The 25,383-nt window shown below is 44.2% G+C and overlaps 1 protein-coding gene and 1 non-coding gene across 6 annotated transcripts in view; both read right to left on the minus strand.

The window, feature by feature from the left end:
* Positions 1-25,383, minus strand: part of NINL (ninein like) — a 187,473-nt gene that overhangs the window by 85,642 nt on the left and 76,448 nt on the right. For all 5 annotated transcript variants that reach the window (XM_075564189.1, XM_075564193.1, XM_075564190.1 and 2 more), the window contains 8 exons: positions 25,113-25,285; positions 24,176-24,328; positions 14,831-14,998; positions 12,855-12,991; positions 11,616-11,756; positions 9,630-9,804; positions 4,911-5,021; positions 4,250-4,327 (listed from right to left, as the gene is read on the minus strand). In XM_075564189.1, coding sequence (XP_075420304.1) covers positions 4,250-4,327; positions 4,911-5,021; positions 9,630-9,804; positions 11,616-11,756; positions 12,855-12,991; positions 14,831-14,998; positions 24,176-24,328; positions 25,113-25,285 — 1,136 coding nt within the window. The remainder of the gene's footprint in view (positions 1-4,249; positions 4,328-4,910; positions 5,022-9,629; positions 9,805-11,615; positions 11,757-12,854; positions 12,992-14,830; positions 14,999-24,175; positions 24,329-25,112; positions 25,286-25,383) is intronic.
* LOC142423717 (small nucleolar RNA SNORA84) lies at positions 17,038-17,169 on the minus strand. The gene has a single exon (XR_012779318.1). It is a non-coding gene; the product is annotated as a small nucleolar RNA SNORA84 (small nucleolar RNA).

A 25,383-nucleotide genomic window follows, 5' to 3' on the forward strand; every position in this document is an offset into this window, starting at 1 on the left:
TGTCTTCTGCCACACCTCAAATGGGGGAATCTCCCCTTAAAACATCTAGGAGAACTCCCATCAACCCTCCAAAGCCCTGTAAGCAGATGATGGAAATCCCAACCACCCTCCACGGTGCACCATGTGGCTGGAAGGGCCCCTGGGCCCCTCCCCGTCCTCTGTGGTCCCACATGGCCGAGGGAACTTCCTCCTACCTGCTGCCGTGCTTTACACAACTTAAGACAGCTCTGTGAGCCCTCTCCAGTGTGCCATACTGCTGTGGGAACATCTGTGTGACCTATATGGGAGATCTTGCTACTAGAACAATTCCGCCTGTTATCTGCAGTGCTCTACACTAAAGTGGGCACACCTATCAACCCTATGTGGCAATCCCGCAGCAGGAAGCACTCCCGCACTTCCCCTGAGGTGTTCCAAGCCGCTGTGGGCCACACCACCATGGCTTCCTGTAAGATCATCCAGTGCAGTGTCATCCTCCCCAGTCCACAATCACCCAACCAGAGTCCCATGAGAGGACCATCCAACGTAACCTCTAAATAACAGGATACGGGTTGGCTAGGTAAGGAGTAAAACCACAGGAGGAAAAAGTGGTAGCCTGACCTAGTACATTTAGCTGCAGGCAGTTCAATGACGCACTCCAATGAGTTTTCCAAAGTAGGAGACCAGTGCTTGTTGACTTTCTGAAAAATGGCACCAGGCTCTTCTAAAACAACACAACACAAACAGCAACCAGCCACAAAAACCTCAATGAAAAAACAGGAGAAACAAAAGGCAATGCCAGAAGTCCTGAACATAATGACATGTATAGTAGAAGCAGACATTGATCTGCAAACAGAAAGCAATCTTCAGGATTTCTGCTTGGAGTTATACAGAATATGAGGGAAGCAATATAAAAAAAGGATGAAATGATAGAGGAGATAAAGGCCATGCACCAAAGGGAAATAAAAGACCTCAGGGACAAGATAACCAAATCCAGTAGTGAATTCACAGACTTCTCCAAAAGACTTGATGAGGCAGAGAATTGCACCAGTGGCCTAGAGGATAAACAGGCAGACTTCAGCAAATGGGAAAGGCAGTTAGCCAAGATAATCAAAGAAACTGAAGAAAAGCTGAGAGCCATGTTTGATGCTATGAAGAACAACATCTGAATAATTGAACTACCTGAACAAGGCACAACAAAGGAGTCAATGGCATAATAAATAGTGTAGAAATTCTTAGGGGAAAACTTCTCCAAATTAATAAATGAAAACTAGGCAACTATTCAGGAGGCCAAAATAACACCAGCTGGACTGAATTCCCAAGAAGAAATCACCAAGGCATATAACAGCTATTCTATCCAACTTAGAGGAAAAGGACAGACTCATAAGAGCAGCTAGGGAAAATAGAAACAGTTACCTATAAAGGAACTCAAACAAGAGTCTGTTGAGACCAATCAGCGGACACTGTGAAGAGGAGAAATTGAAGAAAATAACACAAACCCAAGAATACTCTATCCAGCCAAATTATCAAGATAGATGGAGAAGTTAGAGTCTTCCCAGACAGGAAAAACTCAAAGACTACGATAAAAGAAACTAGCCCTACAAAAGATCCTTATCTAACCGGTATGGGCAGAAAAACATCACTCACCAAACAAAAACAAGAGACTGCCACATAAAACAACTCCACCCAGATGTAAACAAAGAGTAAACAGCCCCCAAGATAACAGTGGCAAAGAAGGGCAGAATGAACCACACACAAATGCACAACACACTGATAAGAAAGGGAGGTAGGAAAACATTCAACACAAAAGGTACAAGATGACATCACAGAGTCCACAGCTGGATATAATAACCCTGAATAACAATGGACAGAACTCAGCCAATAAAAGGCAGAGGTTAGCAGCCTGACTTAGAAAACACAACCCCTTGGGCTGCTACCTATAGGATACACATCTTATGATTACAGACAAAAATAGGCTGAGAATCAAAGGCTGGAGAAAAATATACCAAGAAAACGGCCATTCAAAAAAAGCAAAGGTTGCAATCCTAACCTCAGATTGTAAAAATAGTTCCCAAGGTACAAGCCATAACAAGACATAAGGGGTAGGGGCACTATATAATGTTCAAGGGAACAGTAGATGAAGAACCAGTGAACATAATAAATATATTCATGTTCAACGCGACGTCCACAAAATTTATCAAACACTCCAAAAGATGATAAAAGAAATCACAGGCTAACAATTATAGTAGGTGACCTTAATACACCATTCTCTGAGAAAGATCACAAGGAAAGAAGCTTAACAAGGAGGCAACAGATCTAAACATTATGATTAAATGACTTGACCTGATAGATATTTTCAGAACTCTCCACCAAAATGCAAAAACACCCTCATATTCTTTTTAAGCCCCCATGGCACATACTCAAAGATAGACCACATGCTGTGACATAAGTCGAATCTGTGTAAATTCAAACATAAAGAGATCATACCGACTTCTCTCTCCGACAACTATAACATAAGGCTGAAAATTGACAAAAGGATGATGAAGAAAACAAGGGAAAAAATTGTAAGAAAAATAATTCTCTATTGCAAAAGGAGTGGTTACTGGCTCAGAAAGATATGAAATTAGAAAATTTCTAGAAACCAATGAGAATACAGTTACCAAAACCTTTGAGACAGCAAAGGCCGCTATCAGAGAAAGTCTGATAGTAATATGTAAGCACATGAAAAAGAAAGAGACGTATGATTGATGTGCTGACACAAAACTTACACCAATTAGAGCAGTCAGCAGAATAATCCTACAAATTGCAAAAGAAAAATAAAAAGGGCTGAGATTCATGAAAGGGAAAACAAGAAAATTATGGAAAAAATAAATGCAGCTAAAAGCTGGTTCTTTGAAAGGATTAACAGAATCAAAAGACCATGGAAAACCTAACCAAAGAAAGGAAGGAACAAATTTCAATAGCAAGGATGAGGAATGAAACAAGGGACATTACAATGAACCCTAATAAAATCAAAAGGGTAATTGCACAGTACTATGAAGGACTGTACTCCAATGAGTTCAACAGCTTCTCACTCCCCGCTATCACGACCTCAGTGCCGCTTCCCAATCTAGACTAGACGGGAGCATGCGCATAGGCATAGGCAAGAGATAAAACTCACGACACATGGAACCAGGAATAGGAATGGGAATAGAGACAACAAAAGGGTAGGGGGAAGGGGGGCGAAGTGGGGAGAGAGGGGACACCAATAGCAATGAATAGCATATAACCCCACACCCCCAGTCAGGGGGGAGAACAACAGAAACTAGAAGGGAAGGGAGATGGCGGTCGGAGTAAGATTTGAAAATAATTAACAATCTACAATGTATCAAGGGGCCACGAGGGTTGGGGTTGGGGGAGGAGAAGGGAGAGAAAAAAAGAGGAGCTGATCCCAAGGGCTCCATGGAAAGTAAATGTCTATAAAAGAAAGACAGAATATATGTACGGATATGTCAGATACAATTGATGTATAGATTGTAACAAGAGTTGTAAGAGCCCCCAATAAAATGATTAAAAAACACCCACACAACAACTTTGTTTTTAAAGAAAGATATACAGTAGAAGAATAGCAGCCGTCAAGTCTGGAGCACTGGGCCTGGTTTCTTGGGACATTCTTGTGGCTATAACATGAGGCCACTTTTAGATATCAAGTTGACCTTCCACACGCAGCAAGTAGACGTCATCAAATTTGAGGCTTTTCAGCAGAATCAAGGCTAAACGTAGAAGCCCGGTCTCTTCAAGAAGATACTCTCAGTGGTCTCCTCTTTCAACCTCCAAAAGGAGGGCCTGAACATGGCCTGCTCAAACCTCAGCCACTCTCATAGCCATCAGCTAGGTTGAGCTACACAGACACTGGTCACCTACAGTTCTGTCCATTCTAATGGTTGAACACCACCCTCTTAGCAGGTACAATGAGACAAGAAGTAGAGTTTTTTGGACTTTTTTGCACAAGAGGTCTAGAGACCTGCTGATGCAGCCAGAGGTCACGCTTTTAGAGAAAGCCCTAAGTTCCCCATAAGCTTTGACCCTGCCCCAGTGTAGAAATGGTTGGGGAAGAGGATGGGAATGAGCAAAGGTGAAGGTTTGGGTACCAACAACCAAAATGCTGGCATGTAAGACCCAATACAAGATTAATATGTGACTGCTCACAGCAGTCAAAAGGGTGAGTACAGTAGAGCTGAGGGTGGTGAGGGAACCCCCCCAGCCCAGCCCCCCAAACTTCCCTGGCACATACCCTGCACTTGAATTCATACTCCTTCAGGATCGCCATGAACTGTTCTTGAGAGAAGAGTGCAGTGCCATCTGGTTCCAGCTGATGTCAGACCCAGAAAGAAAGCAACAATACAGAGAATGGTAAGGCAGGTCCTCTTGGGCCAGGTTCCTGGGGCCACCTCCTCACTTTCCTTCTGGGAATCTAACTTCTACTTTCCAGTAGCTCTAGAAAAAAGCATCCAGTCTACCTACTTTCAAACTTGTTTAAAAGGTCTTGCCACCAACAGCGTTTTCTTAGGACCCGGAGCCTGTGGTGGCTGGGATGCACTTCTGCCTTGTCTCTGGTGCAACTTCTCCCTTCCCAGCAACGTCCTTAGGGTAGGTGACATATGATGGCACCACGCTCTAAGTGCTCCTTTGGCCTCTCTGGCTAATCCCAAGTACCATTAGTGGGTCCTGGCTTTATCAGTACAGAGGCCATACTACGCGGGGTAGCACTAGGTCACAGTGACTTGTCATGAAAAGGGGAAAGAAAAAGATATTATATAGATTTCTCTCCATTACAGGATTTTTGTAAGGAAAAAAAACCAAAGTTCTATCACCCAAGTATCATTTTCAAGACATGGCCCACACTACTGACCATGATTCTAGTTGAAAGACTCAGAATAAGCAGAAGCACTTGCCTTGTCCTTCAGCACAAACTCAAGGTCATTCTGCAGTTTCAGCACCAGCTTCTCTGAATCTGAGTACTTTTCCACAACTTCAAAGATCTCCTTCTGCAATCGACTGTTTTCCTAAAAGATTCAGGCCAGTGGTTTAATAGCTATATAACGCAAGCAATGACGCAATGGTAACTTTCTCACCTTTCCATAAGGGAGAGGTATTACAGGGAGGCAAGCTGCTTTTCCTTGAAAGAGTTCCTGTAGTGGTGGAGGGTGTGAGGGCAGCTGTGTTGAAGTGAAATTACTTGGAATGGCTTTTCTATTCATGTCTTTGTAACTCCCACCAAATTTTGGGGCCATATCAAGCAAATAGGGTATGTGAAATGCTAACTGAGGGAATTTGTTGGTTTTCCCATTGCACTGTGTATATAAGAGTGAATGATAACAGTTGCAGACAGAAACATTCCATGTTAATCAAGATGGAAACACCAGGAGTGAGCACATGTAAGATCCTTGCCTGAAGTAGTGGAGGCACCAGAAGTATCAGAGGCCAAGGCACTGAGAACAGAAGACAAAGCAAAGGAGCAGTGCTAAGCTCATGAGGTAGAGGGCAGAGGTGCAACACTAAGAAAGAGATGCCTACCATCGTGGGTGAGAAGAGGCAATGCAGACCAAAAAGCCTGTTTCCTTAACGTTCTGTAACTGGTTAGCTTCCTTAAGCAATTCTATAACCATGAACATTGCCTGTAAGTTTTTTTTGAAGACGTTGCAATACATTATTGAACCCAACAGAGAGGTAGCGTGCCAACTGAGGGATGTTGGTATCAGATAAGGGTAAAAAAAGGATAGAGGGTCAAGGCATTCTGCCTTGTGGCAATTAGCTTGGGCTGGTGTGGCATTGGAATCTCCCCCTTTGTGTAGCTAGGAGGTCAGACGTACGGCATTTCATCAGTTGGTGTCAAGAGTGGAATTAACTGCAATGGCTCCAGGCTCATGAAAGCATGGGGTTTTACAAAAGAAAGGTCAGGGTAAGGGAAGTGAAAATTTTGATTCTTAGATTATTCCTTTGGTTATTCTTACTATGGACTGCTGAAAGGACAAAATGATCTGTCTTGGAAGAAATACAGCTATAGTGCACCTTAAGAGTCTAAGATGGGCACACTTTGGACATGTCAGGAAAGACCAGCCCCTGGGGAACACATTATGTCTGATAAAGCAAAGGGACAGTGAAAAAGAGGAAGGCTCTCGATGCGATCGATTGGTACCATGGCTGCAACAGGAGGCTCAACGGGAAAAACTGTGAGGATATTGCAGAACCTGGCATAGATGCATAAGGTCGAAACCTACATGATGGTACCTACCTAAAACAATGGCAGTGCTTGAAAGAAATGTAAGAGATGTCAAGGGCGTGAAAGTGCTCTGGAGTGGCCTGAAGGAAATACCAGGCTGGTTAAACAAAACAGTTAATAAGAAGGCCAGGGTTTCCTGGATGTACCCTAACAGAGGCCCAAGTCCGTAGACATACGAATGGGATAATCTGGGTGGAGAAAAGAACATTGAACTGAGTGTTTTTAAAAGGATGATGTATTTGGGTTTATGTGTTTAGCTGACTGTTGGATAGAGGTTTCTCCTGACTAGTGTTATAAATAGGTATCATGTGCGATAGAAACAAATGCTCAGTTTTATGATTACAGAGAGCTTGTATGTTCACATTCAGCCTATTCTTATTGGATTTGTTAAAAGGGGAGTTAGGAATTTTCCCTGAAGAAATAGGTTTTTGTTTTAAGTCCAAGTAGAGTATTGGAGGCCTGTTGGTGTAGTAGTTACGCACTGGGCTTCTAACTGCAAGTTCAGCAGTTCAAACCACAAGACACTTCATGGGAGAAAGATGTGGCTTTCTATTCCTGTAAAGAGTTACAATCTTAGAAACCCACAAGGGCAGCTCTACCCCCTGCCCTATAGGCTGAATGGGAGTCAGAATTGACTTAACTGCAGTGAGTTTGGTTTGGTTTGGAGAGCAGTGAAAGCTCTCACCAGTGTGGATGGAAGCCTCACCCAGAACCTTTGCTACCAGTACTTTTGCACTTATTTGCAAAGACATGCAGATCCACCCAGAACAACTGAAAGAATGAGTAGGAGAAAAATCGGTTTGGCCTTTTGAATTTTGAGCTGCCTGCCTTTAGAGTCATCTTAGCAGGGAGAAGTGTGTTCCTCTCAGAGAATGGCTCCTGACAGACTGAAGTTAAGGGAGCTGGCGGCAGCCTAGTACGCTCACTGTGCTGACACTTGGGTCCACTTGGGTGGGAGTGGTGGAACTGCCGCACTGATGACACAGCCTGCATTTTGGCATGTTCTATTGGCACCTGCTGATCTGGCCCCAGAAGCTAGAGATGAGAGAGAGGGGCTGGCTGGTCTGAAGTTTGAAAATGTGAGTGAAGAGGGGAAGACATTGGGAGATTTCATGAGTTGTGAATTATAAAGCTGATGATCAGGACCTAGGCCATGGGGAGTTAGGGTTGATGAGAATATATGAATTGGCCAGTTAATCTAAAGTACAGGGAGGTGTGTGTGAACTCCCAAGCTTGATACTGGTACCTATTTGATCTACCTTGGATTCTAGGGCTGAGTTGACCAGAACCCAAATGAATGACAAGATAAATGTTGACACTATGATCTGGCATACATTGCTCTAATTTGATGGCTTTCCCTGGATTGGATTATATTTATGGAAACAGATGCTCAAAGTTTAAATCATAAATAAAGATTCTTCTGATCAAAAATTTGCTTGTCTCCTCAGAGGACTGGTTGTTAGGGATTGACAATTTAGCAATGGGATATCTAAAATAGGGAGTGGTAATGAAGTAGCTGGTTTACCAGTTTTTGTGGGTGTATTAGTATCAATATGAAAAGGAAAAGAAAAAGAACAAGTCAAGGGAAAGTCCCCATTGAAGAGTGTCCTCTTTTCACCATGGGCTCAGGTAAAAGGAGGCGAGGGGAAGATGCTGGTTTGATGATATGACTGAAGTACGAGTGACTGTTAACAGGGTCACCACGACTGTGAAAACAAATCCTAGATGTCAGTGGGCAGGAGGCAATTCTTCATGTATTAAAGGAGCAATGTCTAGAAGAGCCAAAAGGTAGCCCGGGGTGAAGTGAAATGATCCAAAGGGCTCTTCTATCCATATCTTTGTAACACTCATCAAATAATTGGGTGGGACTAGGCAAATCGGGTATGTGAAACACTCATAGATGGGTCGGACAGTGATGCCCTTGCACGGCATCTCAGTAGCAGAGAGAGAATCCTGTGTCCATCAAGAAATAAGAGCCATCAGTGGGGCACATGTGAGATCCATGCCGTTAAGTTGTGAAGGCAGCAGAAGCCCTGGCACTGAGCACATGAGACAGAGCAAGGAGCAACACTGAGACCACGAGGCAGAGTGCTAGGCTTCCTGGCCCATGGAACAAAGCAGAAGCCAAGGGACTATGCAACTGAGAGGCCTGGGACCAGAGAAAGAGGTGGTTATCAGCATGGTATTGTAGACAAAAGACCTGTATCATTAACATTTCCCTGATTAACTTGATAATTGTGAATATTGTCTGTGAATTGTATGTGGTCACTGAAATAAATGACCGAATCTAGCTAAGAAGAGTGTTATGGGAAGGTTAGGGATGGTTGGCGTTAGAATAGCATAAAGATGGTGGGGGGAGGCATCTTTAACTTCTGCCCTGTGCCAATTGGCATTGGGTTGGTGTTGGAGTCTCCTCTTCTGTGTGTAGCCAGAGGAGGTGCGTGGTGGCCCCCATAACATTTCTTTAGTAGACCAGCTCCTAAGCCAGACATGCAGACACTGAAGTGCTCAGTGCTTTCCCACTGCCGCTACTTCTCCCACTTCAAGAGCTCAACAGCAATAAGCTAGGAAAGAAGATTAGAGACAAATGATTTCAGGGTGTACTTCTAAATAAGAGATCTGAAATAACATCAATGCAGTCCATATATCCAGTCAGGGAAAAGTCCAGTGTTTATAGACACTTGAAAGCTGCAATGACGAATCAGAAGGATGTGGAATTACTTCTGAGACACAGTGTATAACTAAAAGGTAAGGCTCTGTTGAGTGCTCCGCAGGGTTGAAAAGCCAGGAGCTGGAGTAAGGGAGACAGACATCAAGGGAGGGAGGACAGGTAGAAAGGGAGAGAAAAAAGGAGCCAAGATGAAAACGGAGAAGGCAGGCAGGCTGGAGTGCAAAAAGGACTGGGAAGAAAGTCCACCGAGACAGTCAGCTCAGCTACTTCTGCCTCTCGCCTGCTATGCCGTCCTCTCCCCAGAGGCCTCACAACTAAGACAGGGATCCAGGGCCTTCCTGTCTCTCCTGAGAAGTAATCCCTGGGGATCAAGTGCCGGCTGTGGTAAGGACTGGGTGGCACACACCCATGAACCTCTCAGCTCCTGGAAATACAGTGGGGCTCCTGCTAGGTGAGCTTCAGGTCCTGGCTTTTTTTTTTTTTTGCTAAAGCCACAATATGTTCCTGGTCTCTGGGGATGCAGGGGTGCCAGATGCTGTTGCAGACCTTCCCTTGCCCCTATCTACCAGCTCAGAGCTGCAGGCAATAGCCACGAAGTAGCTATACTACCCTAGAGCTGGCTGGGGCAATTGTCAGGGAACACAGTTGTGAGGAGAAAATCAAGCTTTATGTACTCCCAGCTTTGTGCACATGCATTTTCTTTGTATAGTACCCTCATACCTTTAGCACCAATGATAGCCTCTCTTGCAAGCAGGCTTCCTCCCTGCGCAGGGCTTCAAGGTCCTCCTCCAGCCTAGCCCTCTGCATGCTGGTCTGCTGCCAGAGCAGCTCTTGTTCCATCTCCAACTCTGAGCGAAGCAGGGCCAATTGTCCACAGTATCCCTGCTCCAGGTGTCTACAATACCCACAAAGGAGAGACTGAGGGTACCTTTTGGGACACCTCCTTAAACTAACCCAGTGTCACACATGGCCTGGCCTTCTGGAAGATTGTATATCTACTGACAGTTTTAGACTTTATAGCCACCTGTTTGATAGAAAGTATGAGTGTTCTGAAGGCAGGCAGGGACCAGACACTGGACACCACATTCACTGCTGGTCCTTCCAGGAGAACATGACCCCACACAGAGGCAAGGTGCCAAGGGGCCAACCTTTTCACCACGCCAGGACTCTGCATCATTTGTGACGTCTCTCTCACTCTCTCTGTTTCCTGAGGCACATGATTGGACCTATGCACAGTCATCAGAATTAGGAAGCTCGACATATTGTGTTGGTCATCCCTCCATGCTAGACAGGGCTCATTACCATTCTCAGGTTAGAGATGAGGAGACCAAAGGACTCAGCTTACCCAAAGGGCAAGGGGCTAGGGGCAAGGAAGCAGGATTCTAAAAGGGCATGCCCCAGAGACATCTTGCCCACCAGTGAAGGAAGACAGACCAGGGAGCAGGCAGCCAGTGTTCTGACTTCTGGCATGAGCCAGTATGAGAGAAAGAGAAATGTAGAAGATCATTTCATGTAGCCTCAGCTGTTTCCAGCAGAGCACCTTCAGTAAACAAAGGATTCAGGAAGGTGAATCACTAGCTGAGTTTAGCCACCTCTGGCCAAGACTTTTCTCTCAATAGGGGTGAAAAAAACCTTCTCCCTGATGCAGTGTGGATATATATGTGGCTAGGTTTTCTTACATCCTTTTCTCTGGCCTTGAAGCCATCGCCAAACATACCATACAGAGTTCCCCCTAAGACTGTTCAGTATGAAGGGTGATGAGAGGTAAGACTGAGGTGTTGGGGTACCTTCGCTGTGTTGAGTGCTACCTGCTGAACTCCTGAAGCTGTTTGCAAAAATATCTTACATAACACCCATCACAAGCACAAACAATAGTTAAAGATCTTCCTTGAGCTGAGGGGAGGTCCAACGGATTGAGCAAAGAGAGTAGAGGTAGGGTAGAGACGAATGTCTGCAGCCCATAGGCATATAGAATGAGAAGCCAGTGCATACTGCACCAGCCCCACCCAGAGTTCAGTTGATGCTTCTATTGTACCCTCATCTTTCAAGGAAAGAGTCTTGTGATAGCTAATTTCATGTGTGCCGTTGGGTAGGCCATGGGGCCCCACTGCTTATTAACATATTGGCTTAGTATTGCTATGAGGGCATTACATATGATTAGCATTTAAGCCTGTCAGTCCTCAGTAAAACAGGTCATGATCCATGATGTGTGTGTGTGTGTGGGGGGGGGGGGGGGGCGGAGTATGCAATAAGTTGAAGGTTTTCCGAGCAGACGTTAAGGTTTCTGGAAGGAGAAGGATGTTTTAAGACCGTAGCCATCCTGCAGACAGTCTCCAACCTGCCATCTGACCGATGGATTTTAGAATTGCCAAGCCTCACAACCAGGAGGCAGTTTTCTAAAATAAATGAATCACGTGTATCCCTCCATGTTTCCACCCATATGAACACCCATCTATCGTACTGACCGTGTTACTCTGGAGGCCCCTGACTGATGGTACAAAACAAAAAGTCACATTTTCTGGTTTCTACTGGCTCAAGTAAGGCCTTCAACGAACCAGAACTATAGCACTGCCACTTGGGTAGCAGCTATTTGTCCTTCACCCACCCTCTGGCCAGGGTGTAGGGACCAGATTGGGGACAGCTGCTGTGATTCTAGAGGGCTACTGTGCCAGGCTCTGACCCAGAAGCTGTCTCGGTGGCACCTACTTGATCCTGCGTTCCGTGAGCTGTTCCATGGCAGAGTGGCAGTCATCCATCTCTGTCACAAACTCCAGGTTCCTCTTCTCAGCCTTCTCCAGGTCCTGTCTTGCCTTGTCTCGCTCCTGCACCATTTGCTTCATTTGCCCCCTGCCCACAGGAAGGAGACACTGTCAAATGTAGCTACTACTCTGTCAGCTTCCCACAGAAGCACATACCGTTGCAGGGCCCTCAAACTCTGGGTCTGCATAAACGACAAAAACAGCCAACATGATGGTGTTGAGTGCGGGCTAGCCTTGTCTTTGAGTCTTTGAAGAATGGTTCTCTAATGGTGTATCCTGACATTAAATGACTTTATTCGTTTTAGTTTCTATTATTGTCGACTTGCTTTTGAATTGAGGTTTTTTGGTGTTTATTTTGTTTTGTAGGATTTTCTGTATATGAAATCCAGGATAGGTGATCTATAGAAACAGCAATTAGATTAATAGCTCCTTCCGGTTGTGGCAGGGGAGACTGGGGGCTATGGGGAGTTAATAATAACGGGTACCAGAATGAAGAAAATATTCTAAAACTCATTGTGGTGACGCCTACACAATTCTTTTAAAATATGTCTAAACCACTGAATTGTATGATATATGACTTATATGCCAACAAAACTGTTGGAAAAGTTATCTTTCTATAAAATACTATCAACTTTTGTCCCTGTGAATCTATTTAGCAGAACAGCATGAATAACCCGTTGAGTGAAAGCAGAGCTCTGTTGTAATGGAACACGGTGCCAACTGCCACGTTGTGCTCAGTGAAAAGGTCTAAGAAGCAATTTTTTTGTGTGTGCTTTCAGTCAATTGGCTTAAGCCTGGGGGCCCCGTGGGCTGGTCTGGAGAACATTTGCACCTCCATAATAGCAAGAAAAATGTCAGTCACATAAGTTTTAAGTTGGATTCAGCTGCTTGGGATATTATTAAGGGGATTAGGTTAGGATTTTGAGATCTGGCTTTCTAAGCCTCTCACCAAGTATGCAAGACCTGTGGCAAGAATAACCATAGGCGGCCCCTTGCTCGTTAGGCCCTATTAGGAAGAAGCAAAGCGTCTCTCCCTACACCAGAGACCCTTTTCCTTGTCCCATCACAAGTTGCCTATAGAGGGTGGTGGGGGCAGGCAAGGCAGCAGCCCAGACCCTTGCCAGTCCCGGACCCCTGAGAACAGACCACATCCGTAGCCTTGAAACAACCTCTCCCACCCTCTTACTGGAGGTAGCTCAGCTCCTGGTGGTAGGAGGCCAGGGCCGCTTGCTGAATGACACCAGTGACCATCAGGAGCTTGTTGTCGATAGCCCAGGCCAGATCCAGAAGGTTCACCTTCTCATCCACACTGAATTCGAGGCTCTAGAAATAAATCCCAAGGGACATTCAAGATGAGTTTAATTCTCTCAACAATTTGACTCCAGACTCCATTTTCCTTGGCTCTCCCATTTGCCTGAGACTTTTCCTCTTGGGGCCGCCCCCACTCCAACTCCTAGGCTGTCAATAGGAGATCCCACTGTGCCTGAGCCAGGGACACATGAGGAAGAATATGACTCCATGCATAGTACTTCATGGGGATTAATAGCAAGAGAGGGGCCCTTCCCCCCACCTAAACCAAATAATTATAAAAGCTGTATGGAGCTATAGAGAGGAGACTTTGCCCAAGGCTAAGGGCACTGGAAGGAGCTCTGGTGGTGTGGTGGGTAATGCAATAAGATGTTAACTTCAAGGTCAACAGTTTGAACCACCCCATTTCCCTGAGGAATAAAGTAGAGGCTATCTATTCCCATAAAGATTTAAATTCTTGGAAACCCAAAGGGGTAAGTCCATTCTGCCCCCTAGCATCATGATGAGCTGAAATTAACTTGATAGCAAAGGAAAATTTGGAAGCAGTTAGAGATGAAAGGGTACTGATACAGGCACTTACAGAGAGCAGTGGCTAAATTAACTCTGCCAACTGCCCACCACTGTAAGCCACTAACATTCTTTCTTAAAAAAAATCATTTTATTGGGCTCATACAACTCTTATCACAATCCATACATACATCAATTGAGTAAAGCACCCTTATACATTCGTTGCCCTCGTCATTCTCAAAATTCGCCTTCAGCTTGGGTTCCTGGAATCAGCTCATTTTTCTTTTTTCCCTCCCCCTCCCTCCCCATTGCCCCCTTCCTCATGAACCCTTAATAATTTATAAATTATTATTTTATTTTACATTCTCCTTTTTTCTTATGCCACTTGGAGTTGAGTTTTTACCATTTCAAACTAAAAGAATTCTGGGAGAGACTCCTAACGTAATATATGTAAAGAATCCTGACACATATTTCATATCTCCATAATATCTATCTATCTATCTATCTATTTATCTATCTACACACACACACACACTGATGATTTGTATTGGTAGAAAAATTATGTATCAGAGGACATGAGCCATGGTCAAAAGTATTACAGAAAATGAAATCTTCCTTCTCTCTCAGAATTTTGAAAAATAAACTTAAAAAGAGATGTTATGTGCATCTTACCACCCACATATACAGAATGAAACAATGAATGTTTAAAAATGAATCTTTGCTATATTTATTTTAAATTGACTACTGCACAGTGTGACACTAAGTCCAAGAGCAAGAGCTACACCAGGCTAGTCTCCTGGGCCAGTTGCAGAAGAAATGGAGGAGCATGGGCAGGAAACCCCCATGGCTTCCAGGAATGCGAGGCTGGCCTGTGGAGCCAAGTGGCACAGTTCCCACCTAGGTCTTTTTTGATCAAAGGACTTGGCAGAATGCATGCCCTTATGTAGTGGTCAGTGCTGGCTATACACATGCACCTTCTCTGACTCTGATGTCACCACAAAAGTGTGCTTGTTCCAACGCCCGTCGGAGTGCTGCCTTGTCCAAGCAACAAGCCTGAAAGGTTAGCATGGCAAAGGGGGAAGTATCTAATACATGAAAACCTACCTTCAGGGTGTTTTTATCACTGTTGTTTTCTCTGTATTTTATTTATGCTCTTTCAAAATTAAAATTTTTATATATTAATAGCCAAAAAGAAAAGTTTCCCGAGAATTTCCCTGTCTGGGATTCTCTGCTGCAGCAGGAGGAAGGAAGCCAGAGAGCAGAGGCCAAGCACAGTAACCCTCTCGGGCTCCCACCCCACCCTCAGCCCATTCTCAGCGGGGCAGCTGTGGCCATCCATTTCCAAACCTGCAAAATCTCCTTGCCATTTTGAATGCCCTCCTGGGCCCACAGAGCCACCACCTGCTCAGGGCATGCAAACCCAGTGCCGTCATCGATGCTGGAGAAGAGGTGCCGGTCTGAGCAGATGGACACGAGGGACGAAGTGGTCGTGTGGCAGCTGCTCTCCTCTGTGGCCTGTACACCAGGGACCAAGAAAGTGCTGTGAGCACGCACGTCTGTTCAGCCCAATCTCTTGTTTCTCGTGTCCCCCACTGCACAAACCTGCACGCTGCCTAGCAAGAACAACCTCACCAGTTATCGCTCTCTTCACTTTCTAGCAAAGGTGAGAGGGCTGGGCACAGCGACGTGATTCATCAAAGCAGCCATGACTGCTCTGGAGCCAGAAGGCAGCAGACAGGGCTTTCTACTCCCACAGAGAGCTACAGGCTTGCAAACTGCCAGGGCAGGCCTACTGTGTCCTGTATGGTCGCTATGAGTCCACACTGAGTCAATGGCAGTGAGGATGAGTGTGAGTTGGGTGTGTAAGTGCAGCCCGTGAACTATCCGCATCTCTCTGGCATGACGAACAAGGTACACAGGGCCTCACAAAGGAAGAGCCTAAAGAGGGGCTTGCCATCATGGAGAAATTCCTAAGAGGCTCCAAAAGCAGAGTGGGCTTCCCTGTGTGTGAAACTGCACATTACTGGGAATACAGAAGCAAGCAGCTTTCAGCTAAGCAAGCTAGGGGAGTCTTACGATGATGGTAAAGTCTCTTAAGCGGAAAGCTGACCTGCTACGTTCAGATATTCTATGAATCCACAAGGGCAAGAAATATTTCCCTTAAATTTTTTCTACCTCAGAGCCCTTTCCAGTAAATATGTGTTGTCAGGAATCCCTGGGAGTAAGAATGAGTGTTCTCCACGCCTTCAGGTCATCACATTTCTGCTCCAGGCATCCAGCGCTCCTGCCTCCCTCAGAGTAAAAACCACCTTGCTCCAACCTGCTCATGGCTCTTCAGCTACCCTCTCCTCACTGCCTTGCTGGCTGGGATCTGGATCTGGGACCCTCAATACCTTGCTCAATCACCCTTAACTCCTCTTTTCTGACACACCGGCTCGCTGGCCTCCAGATAGAAGGATACCTAGCTATTTTTTAGCCCTTTCAAGTCCAGCCCCACAGCTTAAATCATGCTCCTCTTGCTCTTTCTGGCTCATCCTGGACTCTTTCCGGTCCCTTCTCTGATGACCACCAGGCTTGTCCTGGCTATACTCTCCACCCTTCATCCCTCATCTTCTCCCAGCAGTACACTTCCTGAGTCAGGCTCAAGGGAGCAGAAACCTCCTCTGCCTATACTCACTGAGTCACCAATTCTCTAATGAAGGAGCTTGTTCACCGAGCTTACTAAGCTACGCTGGGTGCTCTGCGTGCCAACTGGACAACACTCTAGAGCAGGTATTTTACTCTGTTTGCAGGTGGAAGAGGGCACCATGGCTATCAATGGAGAGTCCCAGACACTCAAATGCATCTGGAACTGCTATGAACCCTCTAGCCACTTACTCTAGAAAAGATGAGGCTCAGAATGGGTTTCCCCTATACCATGTCCACCTGATTCTCCTGCTGTCATATATATACATGACATCAGTACAGAGCTAGTATACCCGTTAGTAAGTAGGTTATCTATCTATCTATCTATCTATCTATCTAACAGGTATACCACATGACATGGTCAAAAATCACACTCTATAGCCAAACTGTGGAGACACACACAAGATATGGCACACTCTACTTTGAAATAATGCAGGAGACTCTACCACCCTGGCCTCCTTCCAGTTTCTGCCCTAAAATGACAGTGCAAATGGGCAATTCTCAGGTGAGAGGTATCAAGAGAGGGGTAGGACTTTGTGCTCCACAAACGAAAGACCGAATCCGCCCACTCCTCAGTTTGACATTCTATGCCCCAAAGGTATTATATACTGTGTATACACTCATATCTCTGCAGTGAATTTAGTGTGGGTGTGTAGAGAGTGCATGTATATGACTATACTGTGCATGAATGCATACAGAATGTATAGTGAAGGGATGTGTAGGCACTGTATTTATGATGTTTACGTACACTAGCAGTGTGTGTGGTGGGCATGAGTTTGTGTGCCTTACAATTTGTGTGCATATAGTAGGTGGTACCCCCCAAAAAAAAACCCTGGAATTTTTTTCAAAGCTATGTATTTAATTTTTTTCCATGTACCAGTGACCGGGCTATGGAGGCAGCTGAAAAGGAACAGCCCCATGCATGCATCCCAGGATCGCTCTGGCCCATTGCCATCGCTGGAAAGCTGTACCTGCCCAACAGTGCCCAGCAACCATGGGGCATGCATTTAAATTCTTTTACAAAACAAACTTGTCACCTACAAAGTACTCTCAATTACACTTGATACATTTGTAAAATCTGCAATTTAATTCTTGGAAACATTTTTCAATCTCATCTGTTTGGATGGCTGATAGCACCTCCCTAGTGTTTTTCTTCACTCTTCTATGTCCTCAAATAGTTATCCTTCCATGTCCCTCTTCTTCGAGGAAACAAAAAGAAGTCACACAATGCAAGGTCAGGTGAGTAAGGTGCATGGGGCAAGAGAGACATTCTGCTTTTTGCCAGAACCTGGCACACTGAGATGGCTGTGTGAGCAGGTGCATTATCATGGTGGCAAAACCAGTCCCCTGTCTGCCATAAATCAGGCCTGTTTTTGCCGCACACTGTTACGAAATCTTTTCAGATCCTCTAATAGAAAGCTTGACTAACAGTCTAACCTGGTGGAACGAATTCCAAATGCACTACAAATCGACATTTTTATCTGTTCGATAAGATGATGGACGTCCAGAATGAGGTTTGCCATCAATCAACATTTCACCTCTTTTGAAATGAGAAAACTACTCATACACTTAGAGTTTTTCCCATAGCACTGTCTTTCTAAGCTGTATTCAACATCACAACAGTTGCTTTGGCATTTTTCCTTCCTGAGGAGGAAACAAAGTTTCATAGCTGCATGCTGTTCTCTTAAATTCGCCATCACGAAAAACAAGGTTCCAGTGAAACCGCTTTTACAAAAAATTCACTGTGACCAGAGAGAACCTTCTCAGGTGGCGCTGGAACTCGGAGTTCTCAAAGAGGGAGAAAAAGTCATATTATGAAAGGTCTACTCTGCCCAGCACAATTCCAGTTCTGGGAGGGTACCACCTTGTATCATGTGCATATATAGTGTGTGTGTATAGTTAAGTGTGTGTGTGTGTGTGTGTGTGTGTGTGTGTGTATGACAGACGCATCTATAGTTTGGGTGTATACATGTAGCATTGACTACATGTATCAGGTGTGTATATATAGTGGGTGTACATGTATACAGTGGATGGGTCCAAACTGTGTGGATATGTGTACAAGTGTGTGCTGTATGTAGAAATACACGTGACAGGAAGAGTAGATGGCTATGACAGCAGGATAATGGGTCAAGTTGCTGTACTGAAAGACCTGTTAGTCTGGGTAGATTAGAAAAACAAATTCATAGACACTCATAGGTGTTAAGAGAAAGCTTTATACACAAGAGCAATTGAATATTGAGAAAAAATTTCACCCCAAGTCCAGATTAAGTCCATAAATCCAATATTAGCACATATGTCCAATCCCAATCTATAAAATCCTCCTCAGACTCACGAAACACATGCAATATGCCAAATGCAGGAAGATCACAGGCCAGTGGATGGAAAGTCTTGTGGATGCAGTGGCATTATAAACATCTCAGGGCTGGCATGAGTCTCCATGTGGCTCCATGGCTCTATCTGCCATCAGTCTAGCTTCATGTGGCTTGTCCGGAGGAGGATGAAGCACCTATCTGTATCTATCTGGCCTCTGTATCTATCTGGCCTCCAGTAAGCTATTTATCTCAGTGGCACGCCTAAATGAGGTTATCAAGCTGTGACCTGATTGACATGCTAGACAACACCCCTCAACAAGTTGACACCAGAATATGTAACTACCACAGACCAACCTTTGTCAAGTTGACACTTTTACACAACTTTTTACTCATACATAATTCTTAACAAAAAAATAATAAAATCATATCTGTAACTAACAAGATAAAACTAATAAGCGTACCATTCAGTATGTGCCATCCTCATTTAAACATATTATATAAGTGACAAAACAATATTCTATGCCTAAGCATCGCAGTTAAGGAACACACACTTAAACCTATAATCCTATGTACATATTCCAGCACCTATGAAAGTTTGTAGCCAACCACTTCATGCCTTTATCATCTCCATTTTAGGTATAAAATTTCTATACTGCCCACTTACATCAGCCGTGTTCTGAGGAACCTTCATCCCAGTTAGAACCTTGTGAACTCCCCATCCATAGTAAAGTCAAATCAGGACAGGCTATCCATGAAGTCTGCAGCAATATCTCTACTTCACAGGCTCAAACATCTCTTCATCTGGTCGGGTTCTGGTCAACTCAATGTGGGCTGCTTCACTCAGCGTCCACATGGTGCCCATTGGTCACCTCGCTTCTAGACCATGGGCACTGTCACAAATTTTCAACAAGCCTAGCCCCCTTGCGCTAGATCATGAATTTCAGACCAGTCAACCCACTCTCGTTTTCTCTTCACGTTCCTGAAACAAGGTCCATGAGTGTCAGTGGCCAGACTCAATCTGTCTCTTTATTGCTGCATTTCGCCCACTTCCACTCAACAAGTGGATCTGGGTGGTCGCCTAGCAAGCAGTTCAGCCTGCCCACAGGCTCCCTGTAATATTCAGCCCCAGAGAGTAGTTTTCTTCATGGTTCCAGATTTTTTCCCAGCTTCTGACAAAACCACGAGTTCAAAATTTAAATATCCAAAGAGTTCCCTTTTTTCCCCCTGTCAATCTGTCAACAGCCCTTGGCAAGTCTCTTCACCCTTAAATGTCCTCAACACTGAAGACACTTTTCTTTTCAGAGCTTATTTTTTCAAAGCCTTCTTTGCGGGTGTGTCCTAAACCCATCTAACAATCCAGTTTTAATGACTAGAAACAAGTGGGCTTACAAGCTCTCTATTTTCAAATTTCCCAATAATCATTTCTATCAATCATATATCAATAATAATAAACAGAAAAAAAATCAGTATAAACAGAGTAGCATCAGATCCTAAGCTCTATTCGTAAAACAGTCAAATTTGATGCTTATTTAGTTATCTTACTCATTATCTAAACGCTTCTATTGATAGAAAATATGGCATTAGGCCTCTGACAGCATCAAGCCAGAGCCAGGGTTCATTATTTATTTTTATTTTTTAAAATAATTTCATTGGGGCTCATACAACTCTTATCACAATCCATTCATACATCCATTGTGTCGGGCACATTTGTACATTTGTTGCCATCATCATCATTCTCAAGATATTTTCTTTCTACTTGAACCCTTGGTATCAGCTAAGCATTTTCTCCCTTCCTCCCCCACACTCCTGCCTTCACGATAATTTATAAAGTATTATTTATAAATTATTATTATTTTCTCATATCTTACACTGTTCAATGTCTCCCATCCCCCACATGTCTATTGTACGTCCCCCAGGTAGGGGGTTATATGCAGATCATTGTGATCATTTCTGCCTTCCCTCTTGTCCCACTATCATGTTCAGTCTTCATTTGGGTTTCAGTAATTCCTCTTGGTTACATTGCCCTTGATCAAGCCCTACCAGGCCTCCTACATATTCGTTGCCATCATTTTTGGATCACTTGTTGTTCACTTGTCCCTGGGCTTTTAACACACATGTCCTTTCCCCCACCTGTCCCTCACCCATGTCCCTGCAATACTGTCAGTCCCGTTTTGTCTTCCAGATGGTTTATCCTGCCTATCTTATCTAGATAGACCTACAGAGATAATAATATGCACCAAAAACATGACGGACCAAAACAAAGCAACAAAAGAAAACAACAACAACAAAAAATGACAAATTAGAAAAGAAAAACCTGTCAATTATTTATCTGTTCAAAGAAACAACTTTTAGCAGCACTAATTTTTCCACAGTTTTCTTATTTTCCCTCTTCTGAATCTCAGCCATGATTTTTATTATTTATTTTCTTAATCTATTAATAGGTTTGTCCTGTTGACTCAGCTTTAGTTGCTGTAAATTTTGTGCCAGCATATCAATCATAAGTCTCTCTTCCTCTTTCATGTGTTCATGTATTGCTATGAGACTTCCTCTGATAACTGCCTTTGCTGTGTCCCATAAGTTTTGGTACATCATGTGCTCATTCTTGTTGATTTCCAGAAATTCCCTAATTTCATCTCTGATCTGGGCCAGCACACACTCCTTTTGCAAGAGAGTTATCATCTTCCAATTGTTTGTCCTTGTTTTCTTCATCTTCCTTTTGTTGGTTTTCCAGTCTTATGGCACAGTGGTCAGAGAGAGAGGTACATATATCAATGTGCTTAAACTTATGCAGATTCATCTAATGCCCCAGCACCTCTATCTTTGAATATGTGTCATGTGGGCTTGAAAAAAATGTAAATTCTTTTGTATTTGGGTGAATAGCTTTGTGCACATCTATCAGGTCAAATTGTCTAATTGTAATATTAAGATCTCTAGCCTCTTTGTTGAGTAAAAGCCCTAGGATAAGAGGAGATGCCTGGAGGTTGGCAGTGGTGTGTGAGATTAAAAGGAAGAGAAAGAGAGAGGAAAAAAAAAAGAAGAGCCTGTTGAAACTGTAGTGGGAAAGAAGGAAGAGTGAGAAACAAAAGTAACAATATAGCTTAACCCCTTCCCTGACCCTGGGGCTGGAGGGGTTTAAACCCTTCCACAATTCGGAGTTAAAGTGTGGCTGTGTTAAGATAAAGCCTTTGTGCCAGCTCCAGATGATCCCCTCTCTGGCTGAGACAGTGGTGGGGCTAAGGTTAGACCTTAGCCAGCCTTCACTGTGGTAAGACAAAGCCCCCAGCTCCTCAAAACCGAGTGGATATTTGCCTGTTTATCTTTATGACGCTCCTCCTGCAACCGGCAGTGCACAACATCCCCCTTAGTGACTCTCCTGCGCTAATTTCTGCAGAGTCCCTCTGCTATGTGTTACTCAGTTGCCGTCTTGCCTGAAGTGCTCCCTGCCCCTCCAGCCAGCTTTCTCTCAGCCATTTTGACCTTCTGTCAGCCATTTTCACTAAGCAACTCTGAGAAATTCAAGGGGTGATTTTGTCCCCTGAGCTCAAAATATACATTAATCACATTTTCACCATTTCACACAAGAATAACCAAAGACTACAACCAATGAAAAGAATCCAAACTTTAACTTCCCATGTTCTTTCCAGAAAACTATCCAGTAAACTGCATGGCCATGTCTGACTTCTGGCTAGCCAAAGAAGCACTATCATGAAGCAGAGATCAAACAAACATCTACTCTCCATCTTTATGATTCGTTTATCTAGTACTCCACTCCCAAGGGACCATAATGTATTAGTCTGAGTACACTAGAGAAACAAATTCATAGACACCCATCTGTGTGTAGAAAGAGCTCTATATACAAGAGCAGTTGAATATCACAAAAACATCCCACCCTAGTTCAAATCAAGTCCGTAAGTCTGATATTAGCACATATGTCTGACATCAATCTATAAAGTCCTCTTCAGACTCACAAAACATATGCAATGATACTGAATGCAGGAAGATCAGAGAGTAAAATATCTTGTGGATCCAGCGGCAGTCTAAGCATCTCAGTGCTGGTGTGGGTCTCCACGAGGCTCCTCCAGCTCTAAGGTTCTGGCTTTCATCAGCCTAGCTCCATGTGACTTGTCCGAAGGAAGACGATGCAGAGACTGTGTGTTTATCTGGCCTCCAGTGAGCTATTTATCTTCGTGGTGGGTCCAAATGAGGTCATCAAGCTATGACCTGATTGATAGGCTAGACTCTACCCCTCCACAAGTTGACACCAGATTGTGTAACTACCATAGGACCCATACTTCAGTGGTATTCGAGGTTACAGAACTCTTAGGGATCCTGCCCTTGCAGGCTCAGGGGTGCCACTTTGAGATCCTTATCCTACACTAGCTTCCAGCAACACCTAGGTCTCCACATTTGGACATGAGTTACCCTTGTTTCTGTATCTTCGCTAGTTCTTAGCCTCAGTGCAACTTACCCTGGAGAAAATCCTTGACAAAGAAGAGAAACCCATTTCCATGTTCAAATCTTAATCCACAAACAGGGATCACACTTCACTTGATGTGGGTGTCTCCTGGAAGACATACCTGCCTGCCTAGGCCATTTCCCCAAGACTCCTCCTTACAAACTCACACCTCTGGCCAGAGAGCATCTGTTCAGGAAGGTGTGCATGGCACAAGAAGCGGTACGGCTCTATAGCCACTATCTTGATTCTTTAATGCCAACTATGTGCACATCCATCCCTAGTTCAGTGTCCACATTAGTCTATACTTCAAATGAATACAAAGGGAACATGGGGCTGCTTCTGCTTCAAGGAAGTCATATCTGCCAATTAACCCAATCAGTGACATATAAGGGCCATACTCTGATTTTTTTTTTTACCTTATATGGCCTGAAATCTCTCCTTAATGCTCTTGAATATCTTCTTCCTGCATTCTTGTTGATTTTAGAATGAAAAACTTATGCTCTCAGAAGTACCTACTCAGTGGTGAAGAATATCACACTGGTTTTACTCTGCCTCCCACACAACATGGGAGTCAGCCACATCCTTGTGCGGAAAGCAAGAATTCCTTAGAGCAGTCTGCTCTGTGGTGGGAGAAGGAATTTCTTCTGTTCGGAAAGTGCTAACCCAGCAGTCACTGAGCAATGCTATGATTTAAGGAAACTGCCTAAATCTGTTCTGTTTAAAGCTGTACGGAGACCTGGTACTTCTGCAAGACATAAAACCCAGGGATAGGAGGGAGGAATCCAGACTCAGGACCTAAATCAAAAGGGCTGCCCGAGGGAGATGTTGCAGAATGCTCTTTGACATTGCTCTCCTGCTGCATCATGGTATGAGGGAAAAGGGATTTCCCTACTGAAATGTTCTCTATCCCACAATTAAGAATGGCTGAAGCTGTCATGTCAGACACTACTTGGTCTTATAGAACAACACCTGGGAGGCAGGCATCACAATTGCCCCATTTTATAGATGAGGAGCATGAGGCTCAGAGATGAGCATGCCATCCAGGGACATACAGTTATGGAGGTCTGTGTGACCCCAGAATCTCAAACACATATCTCTGTTACTTATCCCTCTTGAACTCCTGGACAACAGTCAGGTGACTCAGAGAGGCCAGGTTTATGAAAGATGCTGACGGTTATGGTTGCAGTCATCAGAAAGATAATACTTAATGTGGTTCATAATTTATTTGTCCTATTTTACCTGGTAATGAGTCCAAGGATCACTCAGTTCGATGGGAGTAGAAGATTTCGGAAGTGAATTGGGTCTATGACTGAACAGGCTAAGCTGGAATTCCTCAAGACTTACTCTGCCATCTCCATCTTGATCCAATTTGTTAAACAAATCTTCCATTTCCTAAACAAAAGTCATACACCTGGATCAGAACACATGTTTTGCTTGATGCAGAGGTTCCACAAACAGGCAGCTCAACCCAGATGTCACCATTGGGCCTCCTGCTTCTCCAAACTTTTGGATCAAGCATCCAAAAAGGGCAGCTTGCTCATCTTCATCCACATTCAAAATTGTCTAGGTCCCAACTGGCTGTATTTCCAAAATATTTTTCCTTATCAGTCTCAAGGGAAATCTATACTACCATGTCTGTTTTAGTTCCATAATCAGTAGCTGAGTCATTCAAACTGCCTGAACTCCATAAATAACTTATTTCCTATCTGCTGTGGCTGGGAACTTGCAGTATGTTGGTGGAAGATATACCCACAAAAACCAGCCTGGCTCCAGTGGGTCACAGGATAACAGCAGCTAGGCCAAGAGCGCTTTAATGAAGAGTGAGGACTGCAATATAACACTCCACCTCTATTCCCATCTGATGAGACTACAGACAGGTTCTAAAGAGGCCTTACTTGGCCGTAGTACAATCAGCCTGGCAGGCAGGGAACGGTGATCTTGAGTGACTGTGTCTAAGAGTGCCTGGCACAACTGCCCTACAGTGGTGAGAGTTTATCACAATGGGGGGGGGGGGGGGGTCTGAGATATATTCTTTAACAGGAGTTTTGAAGCCAGTCAAGAGTTTTAATGAGAAATTGATATGTCTGAATCATAGTCTAAAAGAGGGTGAGAGTTTTCAGACCAAACATTTCAAAGAAAAGTGGTTGAGACAGGTCAGTCTCAGGCTTTCTCTCACCTCTTTCTCAAGGTCTTGTAGCCCAATGGTTTGACAGACCAGAGTCAGCTCTTGCATACTGAGGAAACCACTGCTGCCAACGCCAAGCTCTTCCCAGATTATCTGGGCTTGGATCTCAGGGGTATGAAAGGAGGGGCTGCTGAGCTCCAGAGGGCTCCAGACTTGAAGTTGGCCTGAAACAAAGGGAAGATAGTTAAACGTGGTACCAGTTGAAGAATTTAGGAGAAGTGTACCAACACCAGTAAGGTTTTCTAAATTAAGGAGGAACAAC

The sequence above is a fragment of the Tenrec ecaudatus genome, chromosome 12 (assembly GCF_050624435.1).
Source record: "Tenrec ecaudatus isolate mTenEca1 chromosome 12, mTenEca1.hap1, whole genome shotgun sequence".
NCBI classification, from domain to species: domain Eukaryota; kingdom Metazoa; phylum Chordata; class Mammalia; order Afrosoricida; family Tenrecidae; genus Tenrec; species Tenrec ecaudatus.